Source organism: Taudactylus pleione, unplaced genomic scaffold, assembly GCF_031769625.1.
Source record: "Taudactylus pleione unplaced genomic scaffold, aTauple2 ptg002543l, whole genome shotgun sequence".
Classification (NCBI taxonomy): domain Eukaryota; kingdom Metazoa; phylum Chordata; class Amphibia; order Anura; family Myobatrachidae; genus Taudactylus; species Taudactylus pleione.
Genome location: NW_028286924.1, coordinates 46655 through 68679, shown reverse-complemented (window position 1 = coordinate 68679; position 22025 = coordinate 46655). Strand labels below are relative to the sequence as shown.

Genomic DNA, 22025 nt, shown 5'->3' with positions numbered 1-22025 from the left:
AACCTATTGAATTTTGAAGTGTCATTTGGAGGATTTTGGGGTACCTCTCAACTTAGATATATTAATATTTGTGCTATTATCATGCGGCATACCAGTATGCAATTATATGACCCAAAGTAGGTGCTATTATCATGTAGCATTAGGGACCACCAGTACAGAGACGCCTTAACAAAGATCTCTGGATTATTATTATTATAATGTAGCATTCAAATCTTATTGCTGGTCTTTTGCAGTGTGGTAGGGGAACATTTTTTTTTTTTTATTCCTGACAAAATTTTGTAACAGCATGTACAAAGTGGCTGCTCAACACAGCTGCTCAGCCAATACTCTGTCACACCACCTTTTGTAGAATGTGCTTTTACATTGTACAGGAACAGGTTTTTTGAAGTCCAAAATAAGTGGCACATAACCGTGATCCAGCTAGTAATTGTTTGGAACACAGGTCAACACTATATGTAGTCATCAGAATACCAGTAGATAAAAAATAAAAGTAGGGTTAATCATCATGTGGCCCTCCAACTGATGTGGAACTACACATCCCAGCATGTCCTGCCACAGTTTTGCTATTAAGGCATGCTAAAACTGGCAGGCATGCTTGAATGAGTACTTTCACAACAGCTGGAGGGTCGTATGTTGAATACCCCTGACAAAGCATCCTTGCGACATAGCTCTTCAAGGCCCTAACGACATTCCAAGTGAATAGATCCTTCTTCCTTTGTACATGGATTCTGACAAAATATGAAAGCCCATAGGTGGCAGAATTACAATGTCTTGATTTAAACAACCTTAGGTTTAAAGGCCATGAATGGAGAATGGAAAGATAAAAGCTCCCTACTCCCTCCGGGCCGAGGAAATAAGCCAAAGTAAGACTTTTTCCGAGGGAGAACATTTAAGTCTACTATATCAAACACTGCAAAAAAAGGAGATTATTGTAATGTCCTCAAAACTAAATTCAGGACTCAGCGATGGTTGTGTCACACCCTGCAAAAAAGTCTGGACTTTCAGTATGAGTGCTACCATGTTCTGCAAGAGAACAGAAGATAGACCTTTAAAGACCTCAATTTGATTGTTGTTCCACTTATGGCTGAGAAACAGACACATTCTTGGAGACAAAGCAATCTGTTTTTATCTGGTCATCCAGATAAATCTGACCTAGAAAGCAAATAACCATCATATTTGCCCAACTTCGAGAATCTAGCATTGTCCCACAGAGGAAGATCAGAAGCCCACTCCGTTCAGAAGTTTACATGCACTGATTCATGCTTTGAGGAAGTGGAGTGCTCTTTACTCAGCGAAACGTGTAAATGTACATAAACATATGTAAACTTTGACAAGGAAGATGGGCCCCCCTCAGGTCTGGGATACATAGCAGCTACACCCCCTTACACCTATGGTAGTTACACCAATGACCTTGGACCAGATTATAGCAGCATTTTTAGCTACCTGGTGGATATCTCCTTCAACCCAATATCGTCTGTGAGACCTCTTGCTAAAACAAGACATATGGTAAGAACTTACCTTTGTTATCTCTGTTTCTACGAAGTCCATAGGGTCCACAGGGTGACCTTGGGGTATATAGCTGGATCCTGGATCCTCGGGCAACACGGAGTTAAAGCTTTTAGCTGCTCCCAGGATGCACTTGGGTCCATACTCCTCTATACCCCGCCCCCGAGCCACAGGCACCTCAGTTGGTAAGCAGCCAAGGCCGGAGGAGGAGACGAAACAGAGAGAAGGAAGACTGGAACACACAAGAACCACACTCACAGAAATGGGAGACGGAAAACCGGTGACCAGTCACAGAGCCCATATGAAGCCAGGTACGTCAGGGCGGGTGCCCTGTGGAATTCGTAGAAACAGAGATAACAAAGGTAAGTTCTTACCATATCTCTTGTTTTCTACTTCAGGGTCCATAGGGGTCCACAGGGTGAGCAGTCCAACTAAGGGCGGGGACGCTCCTGTGCTGATAGGAGAACCCGGCGCCCAAAGGATGCATCCTGAGAGGCAAAGGTGTCAAACGCATAGAACCTCAAAAAGGTCTGAATGGAAGACCAGGTGGCCGCCTTACACAGCTGAACAGCAGAGGCGCCACGGCTAGCAGCCCAAGAAGGGCCCACAGACCGAGCGGAATGAGCCTTAACAGAGGCTGGAACAGGTAAACCCTCCTGCATATAAGCCTCAATAATAACAGAATGAAGCCAATGGGCTAGAGTCTGTTTGTTGGCAGGCCAACCCCTCTTGTGAAAACCAAAGAGGATAAACAAAGAATCCGACTTCCTCACAGAACTAGTCCGGTCCACATAAACCTGGAGTGCACGGACAACGTCTAAAGAAGCCTCCCCAGCCAAAAGATCAGGCGACTGAAAGGCTGGTACAACAATTTCTCGATTAATGTGGAACCTGGAAACCACCTTAGGCAGGAAATCAGGACGAGTGCGAAGCACCGCTCTGTCCTGATGAAAAACCAGAAAAGGGGGACGACAGGAAAGCGCCCCCAAATCCGAAACCCTCTTGGCAGAAGCAATTGCCAATAGGAAAACAGTCTTAAAAGTTAGCCACTTGAGCTCCACTGACTCCAAGGGCTCAAAAGGAGGACCCTGTAAGGCCTGAAGAACCACCGCCAAATCCCACGGGGCCACAGGTGGCAAAAAGGGAGGCTGGATTCTTAAAATACCCTCGAAAAAGTTGTGTACGTCCGGCATAGCAGCAATCCTGCGCTGGAACCACACCGACAGAGCAGACACATGCACCTTCAGTGAGGAAAGACGTAATCCTAAGTCCAAATGCGACTGAAGGAAAGCCAGAATACGCGAAACCCGGAACACCTGGGGATCATATTTTCTGGCCTCACACCACTGAAAGTAAGTGTGCCACACTCTGGTGGTAGATCCTCGCGGAAGCAGGCTTGCGCGCCCTCAGCATGGTGGTAATAACGGAGCTAGAAAAGCCCCGAGACCTCAGGACGGCTGTCTCAAGAGCCACGCCGTCAAAGATAGTCGACCCAGATCCGGGTGAAGACAGGGCCCCTGAGACAACAGGTCCCGCCGTTGAGGTAGGAGGTACGGAGCGTCGATGGACAGGCTCCGCAGATCGGAGTACCACGGCCTTCTGGGCCACGCTGGGGCCACCAGGATCAGTGTGCCTCCGTCCTGCTTGAACTTGCGAAGGACCAGAGGCAGCAGAGATATCGGAGGAAACAAGTAAGCCAGGTGAAACAGCCATTTCACCGACAGTGTGTCTATCAGACTTGCGTCTGCGTCCCTTGTCCTTGACCCGTACACGGGCAGCTTGTGATTGTGACGGGACGCCATCAGGTCCAGCTCTGGCAGCCCCCACTTGTCCACGAGTAGTTGGAATACCTCTGGATGAAGCGACCATTCCCCGGGATGCACGTCGTAACGGCAGAGGAAGTCTGCCTCCCAATTGAGGACTCCCGGGATGAAGACTGCCGAGAGAGCTGGAAGATAGCGCTCTGCCCAAGCCAGGACGCGGGACACCTCCGACATCGCAGCTCGACTGCGAGTCCCTCCCTGGTGATTGATGTACGCCACCGTGGTGGCGTTGTCTGACTGCACCTGAACGGCCCTTCCGTGAAGAGTGGTGCCGGACGACTGCAGGGCTCTGTACACTGCCCGCAGTTCCAGGATGTTGATGGGAAGAATCTCTTCCTCCGCCGACCAACGACCCTGAAGTGACAAGGAGCCTGTCACCGCCCCCCAACCCCGGAGACTGGCATCTGTCGTGAGCAGAACCCATTCAGGGATCCAAAAGGGGCGCCCCTCGAGGAGATGAGCCAACTGTAGCCACCAGGCCAGGGACAGACGCACCTCCGAGGACAACACCAGCATCTGAGAGCGGATCCTGTGTGGCAATCCGTTCCATTCCGAAAGAATCAGCCTCTGCAGGGGCCTGGAATGGAACTGGGCAAACTCCACCATGTCGAATGCCGACACCATGGACCCCAAAACTCATCGCTGAGTGCACCGACACTCTGCCACTGCTCAGTGAACTGTGAATCCGCAGCTGTAAGGAGGAGACCTTCTCTGGAGTCAAGAAAATCCGTTGCTGACGAGACTCCAGCAGGGCCCCCAAATGAACCATCCGCTGTTATGGGATGAGGGAGGACTTCTTCCAGTTGATCAACCACCCGTGCGCCTGTAGACAAGCGACCGTCAGGTGGAGATGCTGGATCAGTACCTCCGGGGAGCTGGCCAGCAAGAGGATGTCATCTAGATATGGTAGCAACCGTATCCCCTGGCTCTGAAGGTGAGCCGCCATGACCGCCATTACCTTGGTAAATACCCTTGGTGCCGTGGAAAGGACAAAGGGTAGAGCCCTGAATTGGTAGTGGTTGTGGAGAATAGCAAACCGCAGAAACCATTGGTGCGATGTTGCTATAGGCACATGGAGGTAGGCGTCCTGGATATCCAGGGAGACCATATAATCCCCCGGTTCCATCGCCAGAATGATGAAACGCAAAGTTTCCATCCTGAATTTGGGAACCCCGAGAAACCTGTTCAGGGACTTCAAATTGAGGATGGGGCGATGAGAGCCATTGGGTTTCTAGACCAGAAACAGCGTAGAGTAATACCCCATCCCACGTTGAGATTGTGGTACGGGTATAATGACCCCCGCCGTCAGCAAGGCCTCTATGGCTTCCTGAACCTGCAAGGCCTTGGTCTTGTCCTGAGAAGGACTCGTGCAAAAAAAACTGGCGATGCGGCCTGTGCCGAAAAGACAGGGCGTACCCCTGGGAGACCACTTCTCGCACCCAGGCATCCGTGGTGGTATTGTGCCAGCACTGGGCAAATTGAAGAAGTCGGCCTCCCACTCTGGGGACCCCCAGAGGGAGGCCCGTCTCATCATTCAGAAGGCTTATCTTCTTGCTTGGAAGAAGGGCGCCTAGCACTCCAGGCTTGCTTCTTTGGCTTTGAGGCGGTCTTGGTTGCGGACTGCCCCGGGAAGAACTGACCCTTTGCCTTGCCCTGAACCCGAAAGGAGCGAAAGGCCGAGCTCCGGACCTTAGCAGGTGTCGTAGCTGAAGGGAGGAAGGCTGACTTGGATTTTGCCAGGGTATCTACTATTTTGTCCAGGTCCGGACCAAATAGTAACTCTCCATTAAAAGGTAAGGCCTCCAAGCCTCTCTTTGAATCCGCGTCTGCTCTCCAAGACCTCAACCACAAGGATCTGCGAGCAGACACTGCTGCCGCCGAAACCCTAGAGGTCAGCAGGCTAGCATCCAAAGATGCTTCTCCAATGTAGGAAGCGGCATCTCTCATCTGTCCTAACAACGCCGTCTGGACATCCGGAGCTTCATCCGTAAACGTATCCTCCAAGGCGTTGGCCCAACCCTCAATGGCCTTGGCCACCCAGGAGATGGCCACGGACGGCCGGGCTACAGCCCCTGAGAGAGAGTAAATAGACTTTAGACAAGTCTCCACCTTCCTGTCCGTAGGATCCTTCAGCAAGGATATAGACGGCAATGGCAAAGTAGCACTCCTGATGAGGCGTGTTACATGGGAATCGACTGCAGGAGGAGTTCCCCATTTCTTACAATGCGCCTCCGGAAACAGATAATTGGACGCCAACCGCTTCTGTGGCAGGAATCGCTTACTGGGCGTCTGCCAGGCCACCGCCATGTGATCCGTCAACTGATCAGACAAGGGGAACGCTGCAGAAGTAACCTTAGCTTTTTTAAAACTAGGATACCTCGACTTGGGAGCGGGTGCCTCATCCTCAATCAGAAGAATGGCCCGCACCGCCCTAACCAGAGCCCACACATTGATGGAAGACTTAGTGTCTGCCTCCTGGACTGAGGCATCTGAGGCTGAGTCATCCTGCACCTCACCATCATCCGAGGACCCCTCAGAGTCCGAAAAATGCGCAGCCTGCGCCATAACTGTACGTTTAGACGCCCTGGAGGGCACGTCACTGCGCAACATCGACTGAAAAGCCAAAGATGCTGCCGCCAAATCTTGGACAGTGTGGGAAAGCGCATCCACCCAGGGTGGAGGAGCTGCCACAGGAGCCTGAAACGGCACCACAGCCTGCTGCGCCACAGGGGTGGACTGTATATACATTGGCAACCCCGCATAGGGACCAACAGGCTGAGACCCCGGAGGAGTCTGCAATAATTGTGGGACACCCGGGGAATGGGGGATGGTAGGCTGAGGCAACGCCCTAGTAGGGACGGCAGTCGGGACCGACAGACGGTCCGCGATGGACACCAGCACCTGGGAAAATATCGCCCATGGTGGCTCCTGCGACATAGGAGGTTTAGACGTACCAGGGACCGCCTGGCACCGTCCGCACAGGCCGTCCTGTGACAAATCCTTGGGCTTGTAGGAGAAGGAAAGGGAAAGGTATAGGCTGACAGTAAGTAGAAATTAGCACAGACAGGCAGCACTAGCAAGTGTCACATACCATGCAGGAAGATATACTCACTGCACCTTTCCACTACAATCAACCTGCCCAGATTCAGTGTCTGGGAGGGCTATAGTGCTGTGTACACTGTCCTTTTGCAGGGGAGAGGTACACAGGGGGACCGGTCCGCGTGCTCCCTGAGAATATCTGCGCTGCCACTGGAGAAAATGGCTGCTGGAGACCTCAGAGGAGGAGTGGCCGAGTATCTGCAGCTCAGCGACGCCAGACTACTAGCTGAAAGGCGCGCTGAGCTGAGGGGAGGAGCCGCTAGACAGGGAAGGCTTCCTCCCCTGGCTAGCATATTAACCCCCGGGTTGCCGGCATCCCGCTTGCCTTATTCACCCTGGTGGTCTAGTGGTCTGGCGGGGTATGCCTCCAATGGAGGGGAAGCCCGGCGCCACCGCTAGCTCCCCCGGTCTGTCCCCTAGACCGGGGGCATGGGACTGCATTTAAAAGGAACACGCGCACCGCCGCTAATCAGCGGTGCGCGGTTTACCTTGATCTCCCCGGCAGCAGTCCCGGGGGAAACCAGAGTCCGGCTAGTACAGACTCTGGCTTCCCCCGCCAAGATCCCCAGTGCAGTACTGGCGTCGCGGCGCCAGCAGGGAGAAGGAGCGGCAGCGTGGGCGTCTGTACAGACAGCCCATCGCTGCCGCTCTGGAGAAAAAAACATGAAGTAAAAATAAAATAAATTTCACTTAGTTAAAAAAAATAAAAAGCTTTAGGGGGCTGCTCCTGCAGCCCCCCCCCCCGTAGGGTGACCCGACTCCGGCCGGGCACCAGCTTAAACTGAGGTGCCTGTGGCTCGGGGTATAGAGGAGGATGGACCCAAGTGCATCCTGGGAGCAGCTAAAAGCTTTAACTCCGTGGTGCCCGAGGATCCAGCTATACCCCAAGGTCACCCTGTGGACCCCTATGGACCCTGAAGTAGAAAATACTGTTTGGACTCCTAATTCCATCATCTGTGGTACCTCCTGTCTGCTAATACTGGACCTTTATGCTCTTACAACAGACCATATATGGTCAGCATCTTAAATGTGCCTCTATGAGCTGTATACTCTATACTCTATGGGCCATATTCAATTAGGAGCGAAAAGTCTGTTGCCGGACTTTGCCGTCATCGCAAGTTTTCTGAGCAGAAAAGTACCGCGCTCGTCCCCGCGTATCCCTGTATTCAATTCCAAATCGGCGAAAACGGGAGCCGGAGAAAATGAAATGAGCGAAAAGTGCTGTAATTTTTGGAAAAATCAGACTGATACCCCCCCCAAAAGATGCTCTGTCATGGGGGTTCACTATGGGTACCCCCGAATAGCCCTGCTGCAGGTATTTCTGGTGTTTAAATGGTCTGAATAGCTATTTAGAGTCTTTGAAAAAGTGATGAAGAATCGCATTTAGCAAGGTTTTTTTTTTTTTTTTAAATTAGTTCATCAAATTTGGGGTGCCTGAAAATGGGTGCAAGCATATTTTAAAGTGGGTAATGTGAACTTGTGAAAAATCCACCGCCCACAACCACCTGCAAACTAAAAAAACACCTGGCGCATACTTGGGGAAACCCCCTGAGTCTATTAGCTAGTTTAGAAGTTTGTACCCCAACTTTGGGTTTTTTCCCCAAAATGAAAGTACTTTTTTGGGGTGTCATGGATAACTTTAAAAATTTCTTTTGACACAGTTTACCTTGGGGGACAGTCCAAGGGGTGCTGGGTGGTTTTTGGAAGTTTGGACCCTAAAACCCCAATTCTGCACTTTTATTCGACACCTATTCATAGGTGATACTTTATCGCTGGGTTCGAACCACTGACTTTCTGCACCGGCGAAAAGTCAAAAGAATTGAATACGGGGATAAGTTCAGATTGGCGAAATGACATCATCGGCGAATAAGTATCGCCGATAACGGCTTTTCGCTGGCAATTGAATATGGCCCTAAATAACCATTTTAGTAATTACCTTTAGTTGTGAATAATCATTATTTCATCATGTTATGTTTTAACAAATGTTTTTGTATTTCAAGTCGTCCAAAACTATTTAATTATATAAGTTTAAGGTGTTTAGAGATGGATAACTTTTTTCCTATCGTTTCAGACTTCGACTGCTTGCTGTTACAGTGGCGCAAGAGCGTTTAACAAGAGAAATTGCAAAGGAGCCAAAGAGAGCTCCGCTTGTTCTTACAACAGACCCCTCAGTTTTTCAGGAGAGCCTCCCAACCATGAAACCAAGAGACAATTGTGTAATTACATAATACAATTGGAGATTAGGGAAGGCCAGCTCACCAGAACACTTAGATCTAGTTAGCGTACCAATAATAAATTTCACTTTTTTGTCACCCCTTACATACGAAGAGAGTACACTATTAATGAGTCAGAAGGCACAATTGGGAATATACACTGGAGAATGTTCTTAAACAGATTAACGTTTTGGCCGTCTAGGCATTTTAAAAGAGATTAACCATAAAAGTCACCACTAGTGGGAGTTTTTTTTCCAGACGTGGGATTTACTTTTAAATAGAATAGTTACATGGACTGAGCGAACCCCTTAAATATGAGGAAACACCTGGCAGACTGGTAAGGGCCGATTTATTTAGCATAAAGCCCAACTGATGAGGATGAACCAGCTAAAGAATCACATTGTTTGGAGACTGTTGTGCCACTTATCCCACTCCATACAGTTGACTGTGCATCTCATATATCATCTTGAACCAGTCTAACCTGAGAATTGAGCATTTTAGATTATTAAAGGCCCTACAGCATTTGTTTGGTTCTTGTAATAATAGTGTTTAAATAGACACTAGCTTCTGTGTTATAATGCAGTGATTAATGTGTGAATGGTTGCCTTATGACCGTACACATCTCTTGATCCACAGGAACAAAAAAAAAAAACTTAGTGGTGAAACTTTGAAATCGATAGATCACAGGTTCTCAAAATTGGAATCTCATTCAGACCCGGTTGCAACCGGGTCGATGTTAAGGTCCTGTGCACGCGCAGTGGCCGCACTGTGCGTGCGCAAGCCCCGGAGCGAGAGAGAATTTCTCTTGCTCCGGAGCTCACTACAAAAGGGGCGGCTGTCGATGGTGATCGACAGCTCGACCCGTTTTGTAGGCGGGGCGTGGCTACAAAAATGGGGGCGTTCCCAAGCGAACGCCTGACGTTTTGTGGGCGGCCGCACTGACATCAGCAGTGATGTCAGTGGGGAGCTTCGTGCTCAATCAGAGCAGGAAGCTCCCTGGGGTTTGCGGTTGCAGAAACCCAGCCTTAGGGTCACGTCGCAAGCCCCGATGGTCTTGACCATCGCGACCATCACCCTGGTCGGTCACTAAGCTGTGGGTGGTAACCCACAGCTTAGATAGCGACCAGGAGGCCGCACTTCTTGCGACCGCCTCTGAATGAGGGCCTTGGTCCTCAGGATCCCAAACAGTAAATTAGCTCCCCCTGTGGGTCTTTTAAAATGTGTCAGTGAGTACTGTCTGCACCTGCTGGGTGACCTTGACAAGGTGAACTGTGTAGGATCCTGAGGACAGAGTGAGAACCACTGAGATAGACTATATATTCGCGTTCCAGAAAGGCACTCACCCAGAATTTGGAAGTGCAAATTAACTACAGATACTGGTAAAGTAGCAGATGTGGGCCAACCACAGATTCCCTTTAGTGGGCAAAATGTCCCTCATGTAGACTTTGACCATGAATAAACAGACAGCCAAGTCCAGAGGTAAAGCCCATTTAACTCTACTGTTCTCCACAAGAAGGGGAGTACTGCAGCCTCAATCCACGAACTTTGCATTTATTGGAAACATGAAGGACAAACAAAAAGCTTCAAGCTTTTGCCAAATTTACTGATAGAAAATATTTTCTGCTTTTTGTCCGGCTAATATTATCCAAATCAAGTTTAAATAAGACAGCAATTCAAAAAGGAGAAAAACTTGAGTCTTCCTTAACTCTGCATATGCCATCCAAACCCGGAGCAAGAGGGCTCAGCAAGTGTGGAACCCCAAAATGGAATTTCTGGTTCAAATTTGACCAATATCCAAAGCTGAGGAAATTTTTTTGTGTGTACTGTTTAAGTTATTGTCTGGTGATCACCAGACAATTAATACTGAGGAGGTACAGTGGTTGTTTTCATCCATTTTCCAGCTTGTGGGAGCAAACTGTCACTCAAACGACAGATTTAACCAACTTGTCTGAACGACCATTTGCGCCATTTTTCCGTTGTTTGGGAGCAAACAAACCATTATTATTTGCACCCATATATTATCAGATTTTCATTCCAACCGACCAACTAGTTGCCCGATTGGAACGATAATTTGATTTAACCAACTGTGCTCAACCACAGACATCTCTAAAACCTGAACTGTTGGGGTGCCTTGAGGACAGTGTTTGGGAACCTCTGTCCTAGGCAATCAGACTTCCTAAATTCCAGGGTCCAGTTTCTCCCGTAGATGATTGTTAAACTTGGTTTCTCTAACGTGAGAGTCAAATAAGTAATAAACAAGTATAATAAAAAGTCAATGGTTTCTCCAATAACTACTTCCTTAATAGGATCCATATCTTTGGATTTCACATGTAAAAGAAACACTATATATGGTCTAGTAGAATTGTATATAATCACCCTTAGAGTACGGAATACAAGGACAATAATTGAAAAAGCCATGTAGTCATATCGGATTCTGCTTTTCAAATGCCAAAAACAATTAACTTACGGTGCCTATGCACCACTGGTGGAACATAAGGCAATTAGACATCCAACAACCGCCCCCCCCCCCCTACCCCGAAGGAGCATTTGAACAGTGAACTTTCAGAATAGAAATCAATTTCCCTTGAAAAAAGATTGAGCAAGCCGAAACATGCACCGAACAATGAGCCGGGATAGAAATCTGGGATCTTACAAAAACTACATGTTTGAAAATATAAGTTTCTTGGTGCAGGCGTAAAAAGATTCACACTTCGGTGTTGAAGTTGGCGTGCCTCTTGTTGTTCTTGTAGATTGGCTTGGCAAGTGGATTGAAGCTAGTTAACCCTTGCTTTTTTACTTCGTTTAAAGTTGTACTAAAAATAAGGGGAGGAGCTTCTGTCTTAGTGAGTTTGTATTCAGCGCCTGCTCCTTTCGGTCCCTTCCAGCAGTGTTCCAAAGATTGTGAGAAAAAAAGCTAATCTAGACAGCATTGCCATGGATCAGTCATGATGCACACTAGGACTGCTTGATTCTTGAAAGGGGTCCTGTCTGTCTCCCAATAGCAGACTTCTCCTTGGGCATAGAAAAAAAACAAAAACTCAGAGCTCCTGCAGCTAAATAGATAGTGCCCGCTCCAAGAGAACAAAGTCAAACAGACTTCCAATTGCTTCTGTAGAGGCTGATCGGATGTCTAGGGGAGGGCTTAGCTATAAAATATGTATGTCTGAACTATGACCTTCCTATTGTGTGCACTATATTATATTCAAATATATTAACCGTAAATAGTGTTTCTCCTGTTGCATTGAAATCCTTGGCGATCTAGTTCATTGAAGTACTAGTAATCAGAGACACAGTTGTATTGTCTATTATCTATTCAAGACCATGAGCTCCTTCCTACAGGAAGGAGTACCTTGTGAGTATATAGATGTGTTCTCATACATCTAGCCTTAATACAGAGCACAGAGCGAATTGCCTGGCATGAGTGAGCCGCCAGGTCCCGTGGGCCTCTTCTGGCATCGGGAGTATTTATTCAGTGAAAATGCGTCTAATGGTGCATACAGACGGGCAGATTTTGTGTCAGATCTGAACGATAACGATTTTAAAAATCGTTCATATCTGATGTCATATAACGATATCTGACATCTGATGTGTTTGCAGTCAGATTTGGACGATTTCATTCATTTTAGGCTGAAATCATTCAAATCGTTGGTAAAAATCGTTCAGTCGTTCATCTGACAGATCTGACCGTGTGTATGCACCATAAGTTGCAATGTGAGACACCAGCAGACTGTGCGGATTAATTTGATATGTGACACTTGTATATCTGTGTGCATCTGAGTCTGTATATTAACCATAACAGAACTTAGAATAAAAAAAAGCTGTGACTGCTACATTGTAGCAATTTGTATACAGATTCAGAGACGCAGTCACACTCAGATGTCGCATATTAAATTAATCAGCACAGTCTGCTCGTACATGCTAGTTACATCACATTGTGGCTTAGATGCATTTTCAGTAAAAAAGATGCAAAAAAGAATCCCGGTGTTAGCAGTGTCTCGCGGGACCTGGTGCGCCGAGAGGGGCTTTTAAACATGCCTGCAACAAAGATGTATAAGGACACATCTGTACCTTTTTCCTATGTAGCCTTCTCTGTTTTACAGCGATACCTTTCTGTATAAGAAAAATCACCATCTATCGAGGCACCAGAAGGTTTACCAAATTTATCTAGATAATTGACGAAATGCCCACTCTGTCATGCGCAGTGAGAGCGGAGACGCACGCCCTTCCCCAATGGTCCCCACCACTGCGACAGACAGGACAGACCAGAAGAGGAGAGGAGGATTGTTGCGCTGACAACGGGTGCAAGTATAGCGGGGCTGGGTTAAATTTACTAGTATATTATAATGGTAGTCAAGTAGGCCTATAATTATACTCCGATAGAAATATTTTGGAGACTAACCTCTCCATAGTGCACACTAGCAGGAAGCTTCCCTTTGATCCCTCCGTAGTTTGCAGGGTCCATCCAGAGTAGGAACTCCCAACAGCGTGAAAAAGAGATGGTGAGAGAGTGAAAGATCTCCCTAGAGTGAATACTGCAAGAGAAAGCGAATTGAATAAGGTGATGGATATTTAAACACACCAAGACAAAAAGGACAGACACCCACCTTTGGGTAATATATTCCACATAAGCAATGGCATCTTCTACCCGGCGTTTTTTGGTACAGAGGATTATGCGGTTAAAGTTAGCATACACTACGGAGGAGCCCAGCCGCTTAAATTCTGCCACCAACCTATTTATAAAATGGAGGAATAAAACAAAATACACAAACATTATAACTACCGGTATATATTTTTTTGGGAAAAATAGATGGATAGAAAGCTTAACATGAGATAATAGACTATATAAAATCAGATCTAATTTTTCTATTCTAAAACAGTTTTTCTTAATACATATCTAGGAGTATGATTAAATGAATCATGGATATCAGGTTTATTATACAGAAAAGATACAATATACTCCTATGATACAGTCTATTTTTTACCATTTGATGTCCCTGGGTCCAGAGCATTCAGCATATTAAAACCTCTGCATACTGCTCAGGGTGCTGAGTTTTAGTAAAGTAATATTTCTTGTCACACTTCTTTGGGAAGCAGACACAGTATATAGCCACATATTCCTTACTGTAAGAACAATTTCTTCATCATGTTGTGGAGAGTTCTGTGCAGGGCAGGGTCATACAGCAGAGAGGATGGGGTTCGGAGCCACCGATAGAAGTGCATAACTTGGTTGTCAGCATACACATTGTGGTACTGTGTAATTTCCTTCACCCAGCCTACCACCATGCTCTTCAAAATCCTAAAGAGGATAAATTACAACAGCTGAACTTTATAGGATCTCCTCAGATGGCAGCAGGGGACACAATGCAGAATTAGCCTTTATCACTTCTTTGGGTGAAGTCAATGGATTTAACAAGATTATACTTTCATTATATTACTGTAACATCACTTGTATGCGTAATAAAGTACCTGAAGGTGTTAGAACAAAGGGCAGTCTCATCGTAACTGGCCACAGCACTGGCCTGGTTCCCAGTCACCATATCCTCGAGGGAAGCTTGCTGTAACACATCAAAACTGATGCCCATACTGCCAGCACCTTCCAAGTCATTAATGTGATGCGATTGTAGGATGCTGTTTACAGCCAGGCTCTGAATATCAAGCTCCACACACACTGCGGCAAAGATATTAACAAGTTATCACCAGAAGTAAGGACTCCATACATATGCAGTAAGACTAAAGTCTGTAAAATACTGTGCCAAATATTAAGGCTTAGTATGGTGGCCCGCTGTTTTTTATTTTGAAACAGTGTCTTTTAAGCAGCTTTAGTTGTTTCCAATATTTCATTTGCTCATAGACTAAAGTAAAACAATTGGGCTGCATACCTACACCGTTTTCCTCATCACCAGAGTGTGTGACATGACCACGTATTCACCTGCTCATACTGTATCAAATATTAAGGCTTAATATGGTGGCCCTAATAGTGTTTTTTATTTTGAAACAGTGTCTTTTAAGCAGCTTTAGTTGCTTCCAATATTTAATTTGCTCATAGATTAAAGCAGGCCACATAAACCAACTTTCCTCCAACTGTCCAACTTGTCTGTCCAATTAAAACGCTGCACCACACATCTAACCAACTTTTCATCCAACTTGACAACTTTTTTTTTTTAAATCAGATCAGCCAACTTTATCCAGCTTGTGATGTCACAGAAGTAGGCGGAGAGTGCCTGCCTACTTCTGCAAGTTTTGAATAAAATATATTTATTGCAGCGATGACGCTGCAATAAATACTATATAATATATAAACAAAAAACCAAACAAAAAAAATTCCAAAGAGTCCAGTGCAGTACGTGGGGAATATACAGAGCCTGGCACCTCTAGATCCCCCTCAACCACAAGCTGGAGAGATTGCTGGTGGGTATTGGAAAGACAGTCCTGTAGTGGAAAGCTCTCGGCCTCAGGGAACCTCCTGTACTGGCGAGGGGGGGGGGGATTGTTTACAAAGCGCCAGCTTTAGGGGGGCGGGTTCTACACACTGCCAGCTGTATGGGTGGATTCACCCATACAGCTGTTAGCGTCCAGTAAGTAGAGCCTGCGGTGATTCCGTATAGGGCTCCGCTGCTTTCAAAAGTGGAAATACACAGGCACTCCCGGTTTCATCAGAAGGTACATCCATAAAATATATATATATATACACACACACACACACACACACACCTTCTGATGAAACCGGGAGTGCTTGTGCTCGGAGAAATGCTTTCAGTTCACACGGATACTTTTGCTTTCCTCCGGATTTATTACTCATTGAAACAGCTTACAAAAAAAAAAAGGAGACGAGCGACAAATATTTCCGCCTTTGAAAGCAGCGCAGCCCTATACGGAATCACACCGCAGGCTTCACTTACTGGACGGTGCCTCAGCCCTCAGCTGCACTGACACACGGGAGCACCCGGCGTACTGCCAGAATCACTATCAGAGGCAGACACCTGGGACCTCGATAGGAACATAGAGGGAAACAGCTGACAGTACCACACTCTGTTACTATTTGGGCATCTCTCTTACCATCTTTGCTTGCAATAAGGAACTTACTTTTCTTCAACTAAGGTTGTGATTTTTATGACCAGAGGATATTTATTTCAGAGAGTGGATGATGCAGTAGACCTCGTCATTAAGGACACATAAAAGGAGAGAGACTTTAAAGGAGGTTCTGTATTTAATCTCACCCAAATGTGCTAATTTCATATCCACATATCTTGCATACATTGTATTCACAGTGTTGAAAGTGTATCCATGTGTAGTTAATGCATTTTATTGATTCATTGTTATTTTAATACATTTTCTATAGTGGAAACATTGTGGTCACTTCATCAAACTAGCGCTCCACTTTTCTCTGTATTGGTATAGCAGGTGCAGATCCCGCTGTGTGAGCAGCCTGTTTGGTCAGCATATACAAGCTGGCTAATCAATGCACCTGATTTACTTCTGTGGCCTGGTGTGGCCAGCTTATGTCTTAAATTAAAACCAGTATTTTTTTATCTTTGCTTATAAGGTTTTATATTAAATGCAATGTACATATTAGGTCTTAATATCTTGCAACATTTAATCAAAAACAAAAAAAATTATACAGAGCCAAATTAGAAGATGGATGCAGTTTTAGATGTCCACTTGTTTAAAGGAAACTATTGCCAATATGCTTTTATTAAACAAAATTTTATGGGGTCGATCCAATTAGCCGCAATGATCACGCCGGCGCGAGTCATTGCGGCAACGGGCGCACTTTACGGCAGCCTGGATTTGCAGAATTTTGTTAGCAGCGCCATAGGGCTAAGAGCGGGCAGTGAAGGGTGCGAGGTGCCGGTCGTTGCTGCGGGTTTAACGCCGTTGCAACGGCAACTCGCACCCTTCGCGGCTAATTGGATCGACCCCTATAAATACTAAGAAAACATTAAAACAAACAAAAAACAGACAAACATGGGTACCAAACAAAATAGTTTTTTCCTTTATTGGTAAAGATTACCTACCAGTATTGTAACATCCGGGGTTATTGATTTCCACTGATGCCCTCTCATCAAACTCCATAACTAGCCTGTTGTCATCTGCCTCTTTGCCTCCAAGGTCGGGTCGGGAGCTTGGAGAGAGCCAAAGAAGGTGATTGTGTCGCCTAAGATGCCTTGAGAAAAACAGATCTGACCCAAATGTGGATACATCATCTGGCAAGTTGCCCACAGGAAGGTGATAATACCTACAATCGGAAATAGATCATCCTTAATGAGAACATCCTTAATAGGTAGCGCCAAGACTGTAAAAATTGGATTTTTGAGTTCTGAGAAACTATGTATACACTGGGGTACAGAGCGCAGTGACAGGAGCTTTAAGGCACCACTAAAACCACCTCAAAAAGCTCAAACCCCCATCCCTCTATATTCGGGAAATCTACAGGGAAACCAAGTATATTTTTAATAAAAGCCCCAAGGGCAGAACAAAGAACAGATGGAACAATGGCTGATCTCTGTTAAGCCATCTCTTATCCATCCACATGCAGAGCAATGGACACAGCTTTGGATAGTATGAAAAGCTAGCTTGTCAGGTGATTATGAAACATTCACTTGCAAATTTTTGCTCCCTTTTGCAAAATTCAATCGATCTGGAAAACCCTCAAATGAATCCCTGCAAAGGGCAAATTGCCTTAAAAGGAGGAAAACCTCTTACTGTACCTAAATCCTTCCATCAAGGTGACCAGACAAGTGTCTGCAAGCTAATAGTGACCGTACCCAAAAAGTGCTGCATAAACGCAAAAGACAGCTCTTGAAAATGTTCAATGGAAACTACTCATTTGGATTATCACTACCAAACCTTCAAACACACACAACTGACAAAGGGACCAGAATTATTCCCAAAGTACCTTACTATGTCCTTTCCAAAGTGATGTTTGCTGCAAACAGCACCAAGAGCCACCCACAAGTATTCTTTGGTATGTTACAAAGAAACGACATGGAGAATCCCTGTTCTCAACTACTGTATCATAGTAGATCTTGTAGTGGAACCTGTGGCAGAATCCAGCACAAATCATAGTAGAAAAAAAAAAAAAAATGGGAGCTACTTTCGTGACCCACTTATTACTCAGAGCCAAATGTGACAGTTTAAAAAAACAAAATTGGAAGCACTTCCCTCTCTACTGAATGGTATGTTGCATAACCATTAGTAACATAACCATTTCTGAAGCAACTGTTAAAAAAAAAATACATACTTTCCTCACACTTTACCTGGCCATATCAAATGCCTGAGAAAGGCAGCTGTCTAAATTAAGGTAATGACGAATCATGCGCCGGGCACCATGGCGCTGCCAGTCCAGGACATTATAACTGATGTCATCTGTTACACGTACAGGGACAAGAGGAAATTCCTCTAGAACAGGCATCCCGCTTGCTAACCGCCTGGATGGCCAGTTAGACTGCACAGCAATCAGGGTTGGGCCACGTCTCTCATCCTAAGGAAGAAAATCCACTGCATTATAATCATCTGCATGCTCTTGTACAGTGTGAATAAAAGCCATTCTCTCACTTGCCTTATAACTCAGAAGTAACCTTTGGATTGCCCGGTAGACAGTTTTTAAATCAGTCTCTGCTCGAACTTCAAAGATATGTTTCTCCGGAGGCAAAAGCTCAGGATCCACCTTTTCCTGCATTGCAGTGTGCTCACTTGAATACATACTACTTAGGTTTGGCATCTGGTTACTTCGCACCTGCATGGCAGAATGGAAATACATAAGACAGAAATTTATATATATATATATATATATATATATATATATATATATATATATATAATATATATAATCTGCAGATGATGGTCGTTCATACACATTAAACCACCATCATCTACAGGCTGCAGCGTGTCCCGGCAGGCGGTGGAGTGTCCCACCCCCCTCCCCGTGGCGGCTGCTGTGTGTGTACGGGCGGTCTGCAGACCGCCGACACACACCTGCCAATGGACAGATTATGTCTGCAGACATATCTGTGCATCGGCTGTGCAGCACAGCCAATGAGATGCGTCTAAATGACGCCATTCACAGACGTATCGCTGGTACACACTGGCCGACGTGCAGCAGATATATTGGCCAATCAATTGATCGGCCAATATATCTGTCAGTGTGTACCCAGCTATCGCTTCCGTTCTGGATTACAAAGAGAAAGGATACATAAAACTGATCTTTTCTCTCCGATGTAATAAGTAGGCGGACAAGCATGTTAGAGGCTCTCTTTTGGATGTCGTTTTTAGATCTGAATTACAAATCAATTTGGGGTTACACCTATATGCTTGCTACGGTAAATACGAGAGTTGTGTGCATGTTACCTTGTCCAAACCGGATTTCCATTAGCAAAGACTACCCTGGATTATGCTCAAATACCTACTTCTGTAAGTACACAAGGACTGTGTGCAGATGAGAATGTTTCTAAGTCGCTTTTCTAGGGGCAATGATTACAGAGGGACTTAAAAAGCCATTTGGACACACTTATGGAAACAACAGCTATTAATAATGGGAAATAGGCTAACTTCCAGACCCTAGAAAGTCATTTTTTCTCCTACTTCCACTGGGGTCGCTGAAACATTGGGTCTACAGGGGCAGACTGACCTGATTACATCAGGTAAGCAACACATCTCTTGAGCAACCCTTCCCTCCCCTCCCTATCACCTCACTCCAGAACGGCAGGAAGGCAGGGTAGTGCTGTCTGTGCAGGGAGCACGGAAGGTGTTGCTGGCTGGGTGGAGGCACTGCAGGGAGCATGGTGCCCTACACGTTTGTGTACTCTGAGTAAGGGTCGGGCCGGCCCTGTGGGTAGAGACTGTGGTGTGTGGAGCCTGGCACTTTAAAATGTAATAGTTTTGAACAGGGTTCCTCTCCCTTTATACCCCATCTGACCTCAGTCTGGAGCCAGGCGTTTTTCAGTCCGGGCTGCTGTGCAGCCAGCTTGGTTTTATTTTTATTTTGTGTTCACCGGGCAGACTGTGACCTGCAACATCTGATGCAGGTCTGTGTTCAGACTCCCTGAGCGCAGCGTAAGCAGACACTGCCACTCTACCTTGCTGAAATATTGAGTGAGCTCCTGTGGGAAGCATCTGCCCTTACCAAGATGTGCGTAGTCTGGTCTTCTGCGCATGCGCAGTGCCATCTTGTCACTGTGTATGAGTGTCATAGCGGGACACGGTCATGCTCCACTTAGCTCCTAAGAGAACCAGCATTACACCCTCAAATACCTGCTACAGAGGCACACCGCTACCTTGTGCATGCACCGCTCCCCACATACATCACCAGCTGGTGACTTGCATCTTCCACTCAAGTACCGCGCACTATCAAGATACCACGTGTATGTAACTTCTTACTAGTTTAACGCTTTTTAACACCTAAACTGCTATGTATTGCTCACTGGTGGTTTTCTGGGGCGGTTTGGTTGTATTGGCCCAGGGGGACCCATGTTCTGGACTTGAACCTTAGGAATGTTAGAATCCCACCTGATGAGGTCACAGTGACGTGGTAGGTGGACTTGCATTTTTGACCAAACATGTGCTAAGAACCTCATTTGGACTCCATGTTAAAATAAAGAGTTTATTAGAATTGTTCTGATTATCAGTATTCTTGGTTCTTAAGAGTGTGCACCTGCATTTTATCTTTTTCTGTGTGGCACTACAAGTCTCAACATAGTATCACCTCTTATGTTTACAGTGTGCAGTCCAAGGCCCCCACCTATATTGTCCACTACTTAAGTAATTTTTCTACCCCCCACTGTGGTACGACTTAAGCTACTACATGATGGTTTTATCATATCGGTCTCGGCGACCTTATAGGCTTCAGGTCTACTGAAGAAGGGAGTATATCAATATCAGCAATACATTTATGAGAAGGGGCACGTTATCTGGGTACCAGCAGACCTAAACAGTGAGTGAATTTAGGACTGCGCCCCAACCAGATAGGCTTAGTTTTGTGGACTGTAGGGGGCGATTTAATAGTTTATTAATGGGCGTCTATATATTCCATCTGTTTGTTTCAGACAGAATAGCCGTCTTTCAATGGCCACAATTCAATTGTTTTCAAAAGGCTTGGGGCATGATAAAAAGGGGTGGTGTGCGAGTCGGAGCAATAGGCATCTAGAAAGAGCTTTGGGCATCCCCCACCTTTGCACCCACTCTGCACTCCCCTAGGGGAGTGACCGACCGCAAAACAAGCAGAAAGATAGGGTGCCTGTGTCCCTGGTGCTCATTCCAGCAGACAGGGGACAGAGCAGACTATTCCCACATACAGCAGGGAGGTGACTGGCGGCTCCTTGCTGCTGGGCGAAAAGGGGGAGACAGGCAGGTGTCAGAGTGATCCCGAAGCAATAGCCGGCTGTTTGATTGGCTGCTGCGGGAGGAGGTGAGCAGATGAAAGGCCACTACAGTGCACTGGATAGGACAGAGAGGCTATTGAGATCGAGGGTGAAGGGGGGAATGACTGGTTGCTGTGTGTGCTACCGGGAGAGGGGGATCAAATGGGGGGGGGGGAAGAGTGTTCTACCCGCAGCTGTGAGCGGGACGGAGAGAGGGTGTAGCACCTGGCTGTGTGAGACAGCTGGAGGGGAAGGGGGGCTCTGCAGTTTGCTGGGGGGAGTGTGCCATCGGTGGCTGTGAGCTGGCAAGAGGTAGGGGGAAGTGTCTCGATGGCTGCTCAGTGTTGGGGATAGGACAGCGGTAGTGTGTGCCACCAGGGGCTGAGAGTTGGGAGAAGGGGGGTAGAATTGATAGCTGCTGTGTAAAAAAAAAAATTTGGGAGAACACACCCCTCAGGGGTGGCTAGATCTAATGTGTGCAAAGCAATAAATGCCCAAATATTTTCATGACTGTTTGAAACAACTGAATTGCAGAACCCATGTTACAGCTAGGCGCCCTTTAAACCATTGTTCATTTGAGTGTCGACTGCTTTGCTGCAGCAGCATCGGGGATCAATCAATCTGCAGATATATCTTTTAGGTGTGTACCCAGCTTAAAGCTAGACTGATAACTATTGTCATGTCTGTGGGTATGGGCTGCAAGAGGAAAAGTCTACTTTCTATTAGTGTCCAACCTCCAGGAGACCAGGTCTATACCTATTGTCCTCAGGTCTCCAAATGCAACACATAAATTATACATTTTAAACCACTAGTAATATTTCAGAAGGACACAAAGGATCTTACCGTGTCCACCACAAACACAGCTGATTTTCTTTGAGATGGTATAAACAAACCAAATAGGGCTTTGTTTCCCTGAGAATTGTGGTACAAGTAAATGTGCTTGATGCTTCCTGTGAAAAATATATAAAAGTAATTTTGCCGACAATAAAACATCCTGAAGAAAAGCTATCTAAACATGGACTTAAACA

The 22025-nt window shown here is 46.2% G+C and overlaps 1 protein-coding gene across 1 annotated transcript in view; it reads right to left on the bottom strand.

Moving 5' to 3' along the window:
* LOC148431266 (DNA polymerase epsilon catalytic subunit A-like) overlaps positions 1 to 22025 on the bottom strand; it is an 87375-nt gene that overhangs the window by 18702 nt on the left and 46648 nt on the right. The window contains exons 18-25 of the mRNA XM_088466138.1: positions 21841 to 21947; positions 18201 to 18377; positions 17899 to 18122; positions 16657 to 16877; positions 14108 to 14309; positions 13764 to 13937; positions 13246 to 13371; positions 13041 to 13173 (exon numbers count right to left, since the gene is read on the bottom strand). Coding sequence (XP_088322264.1) covers positions 13041 to 13173; positions 13246 to 13371; positions 13764 to 13937; positions 14108 to 14309; positions 16657 to 16877; positions 17899 to 18122; positions 18201 to 18377; positions 21841 to 21947 — 1364 coding nt within the window. The remainder of the gene's footprint in view (positions 1 to 13040; positions 13174 to 13245; positions 13372 to 13763; positions 13938 to 14107; positions 14310 to 16656; positions 16878 to 17898; positions 18123 to 18200; positions 18378 to 21840; positions 21948 to 22025) is intronic.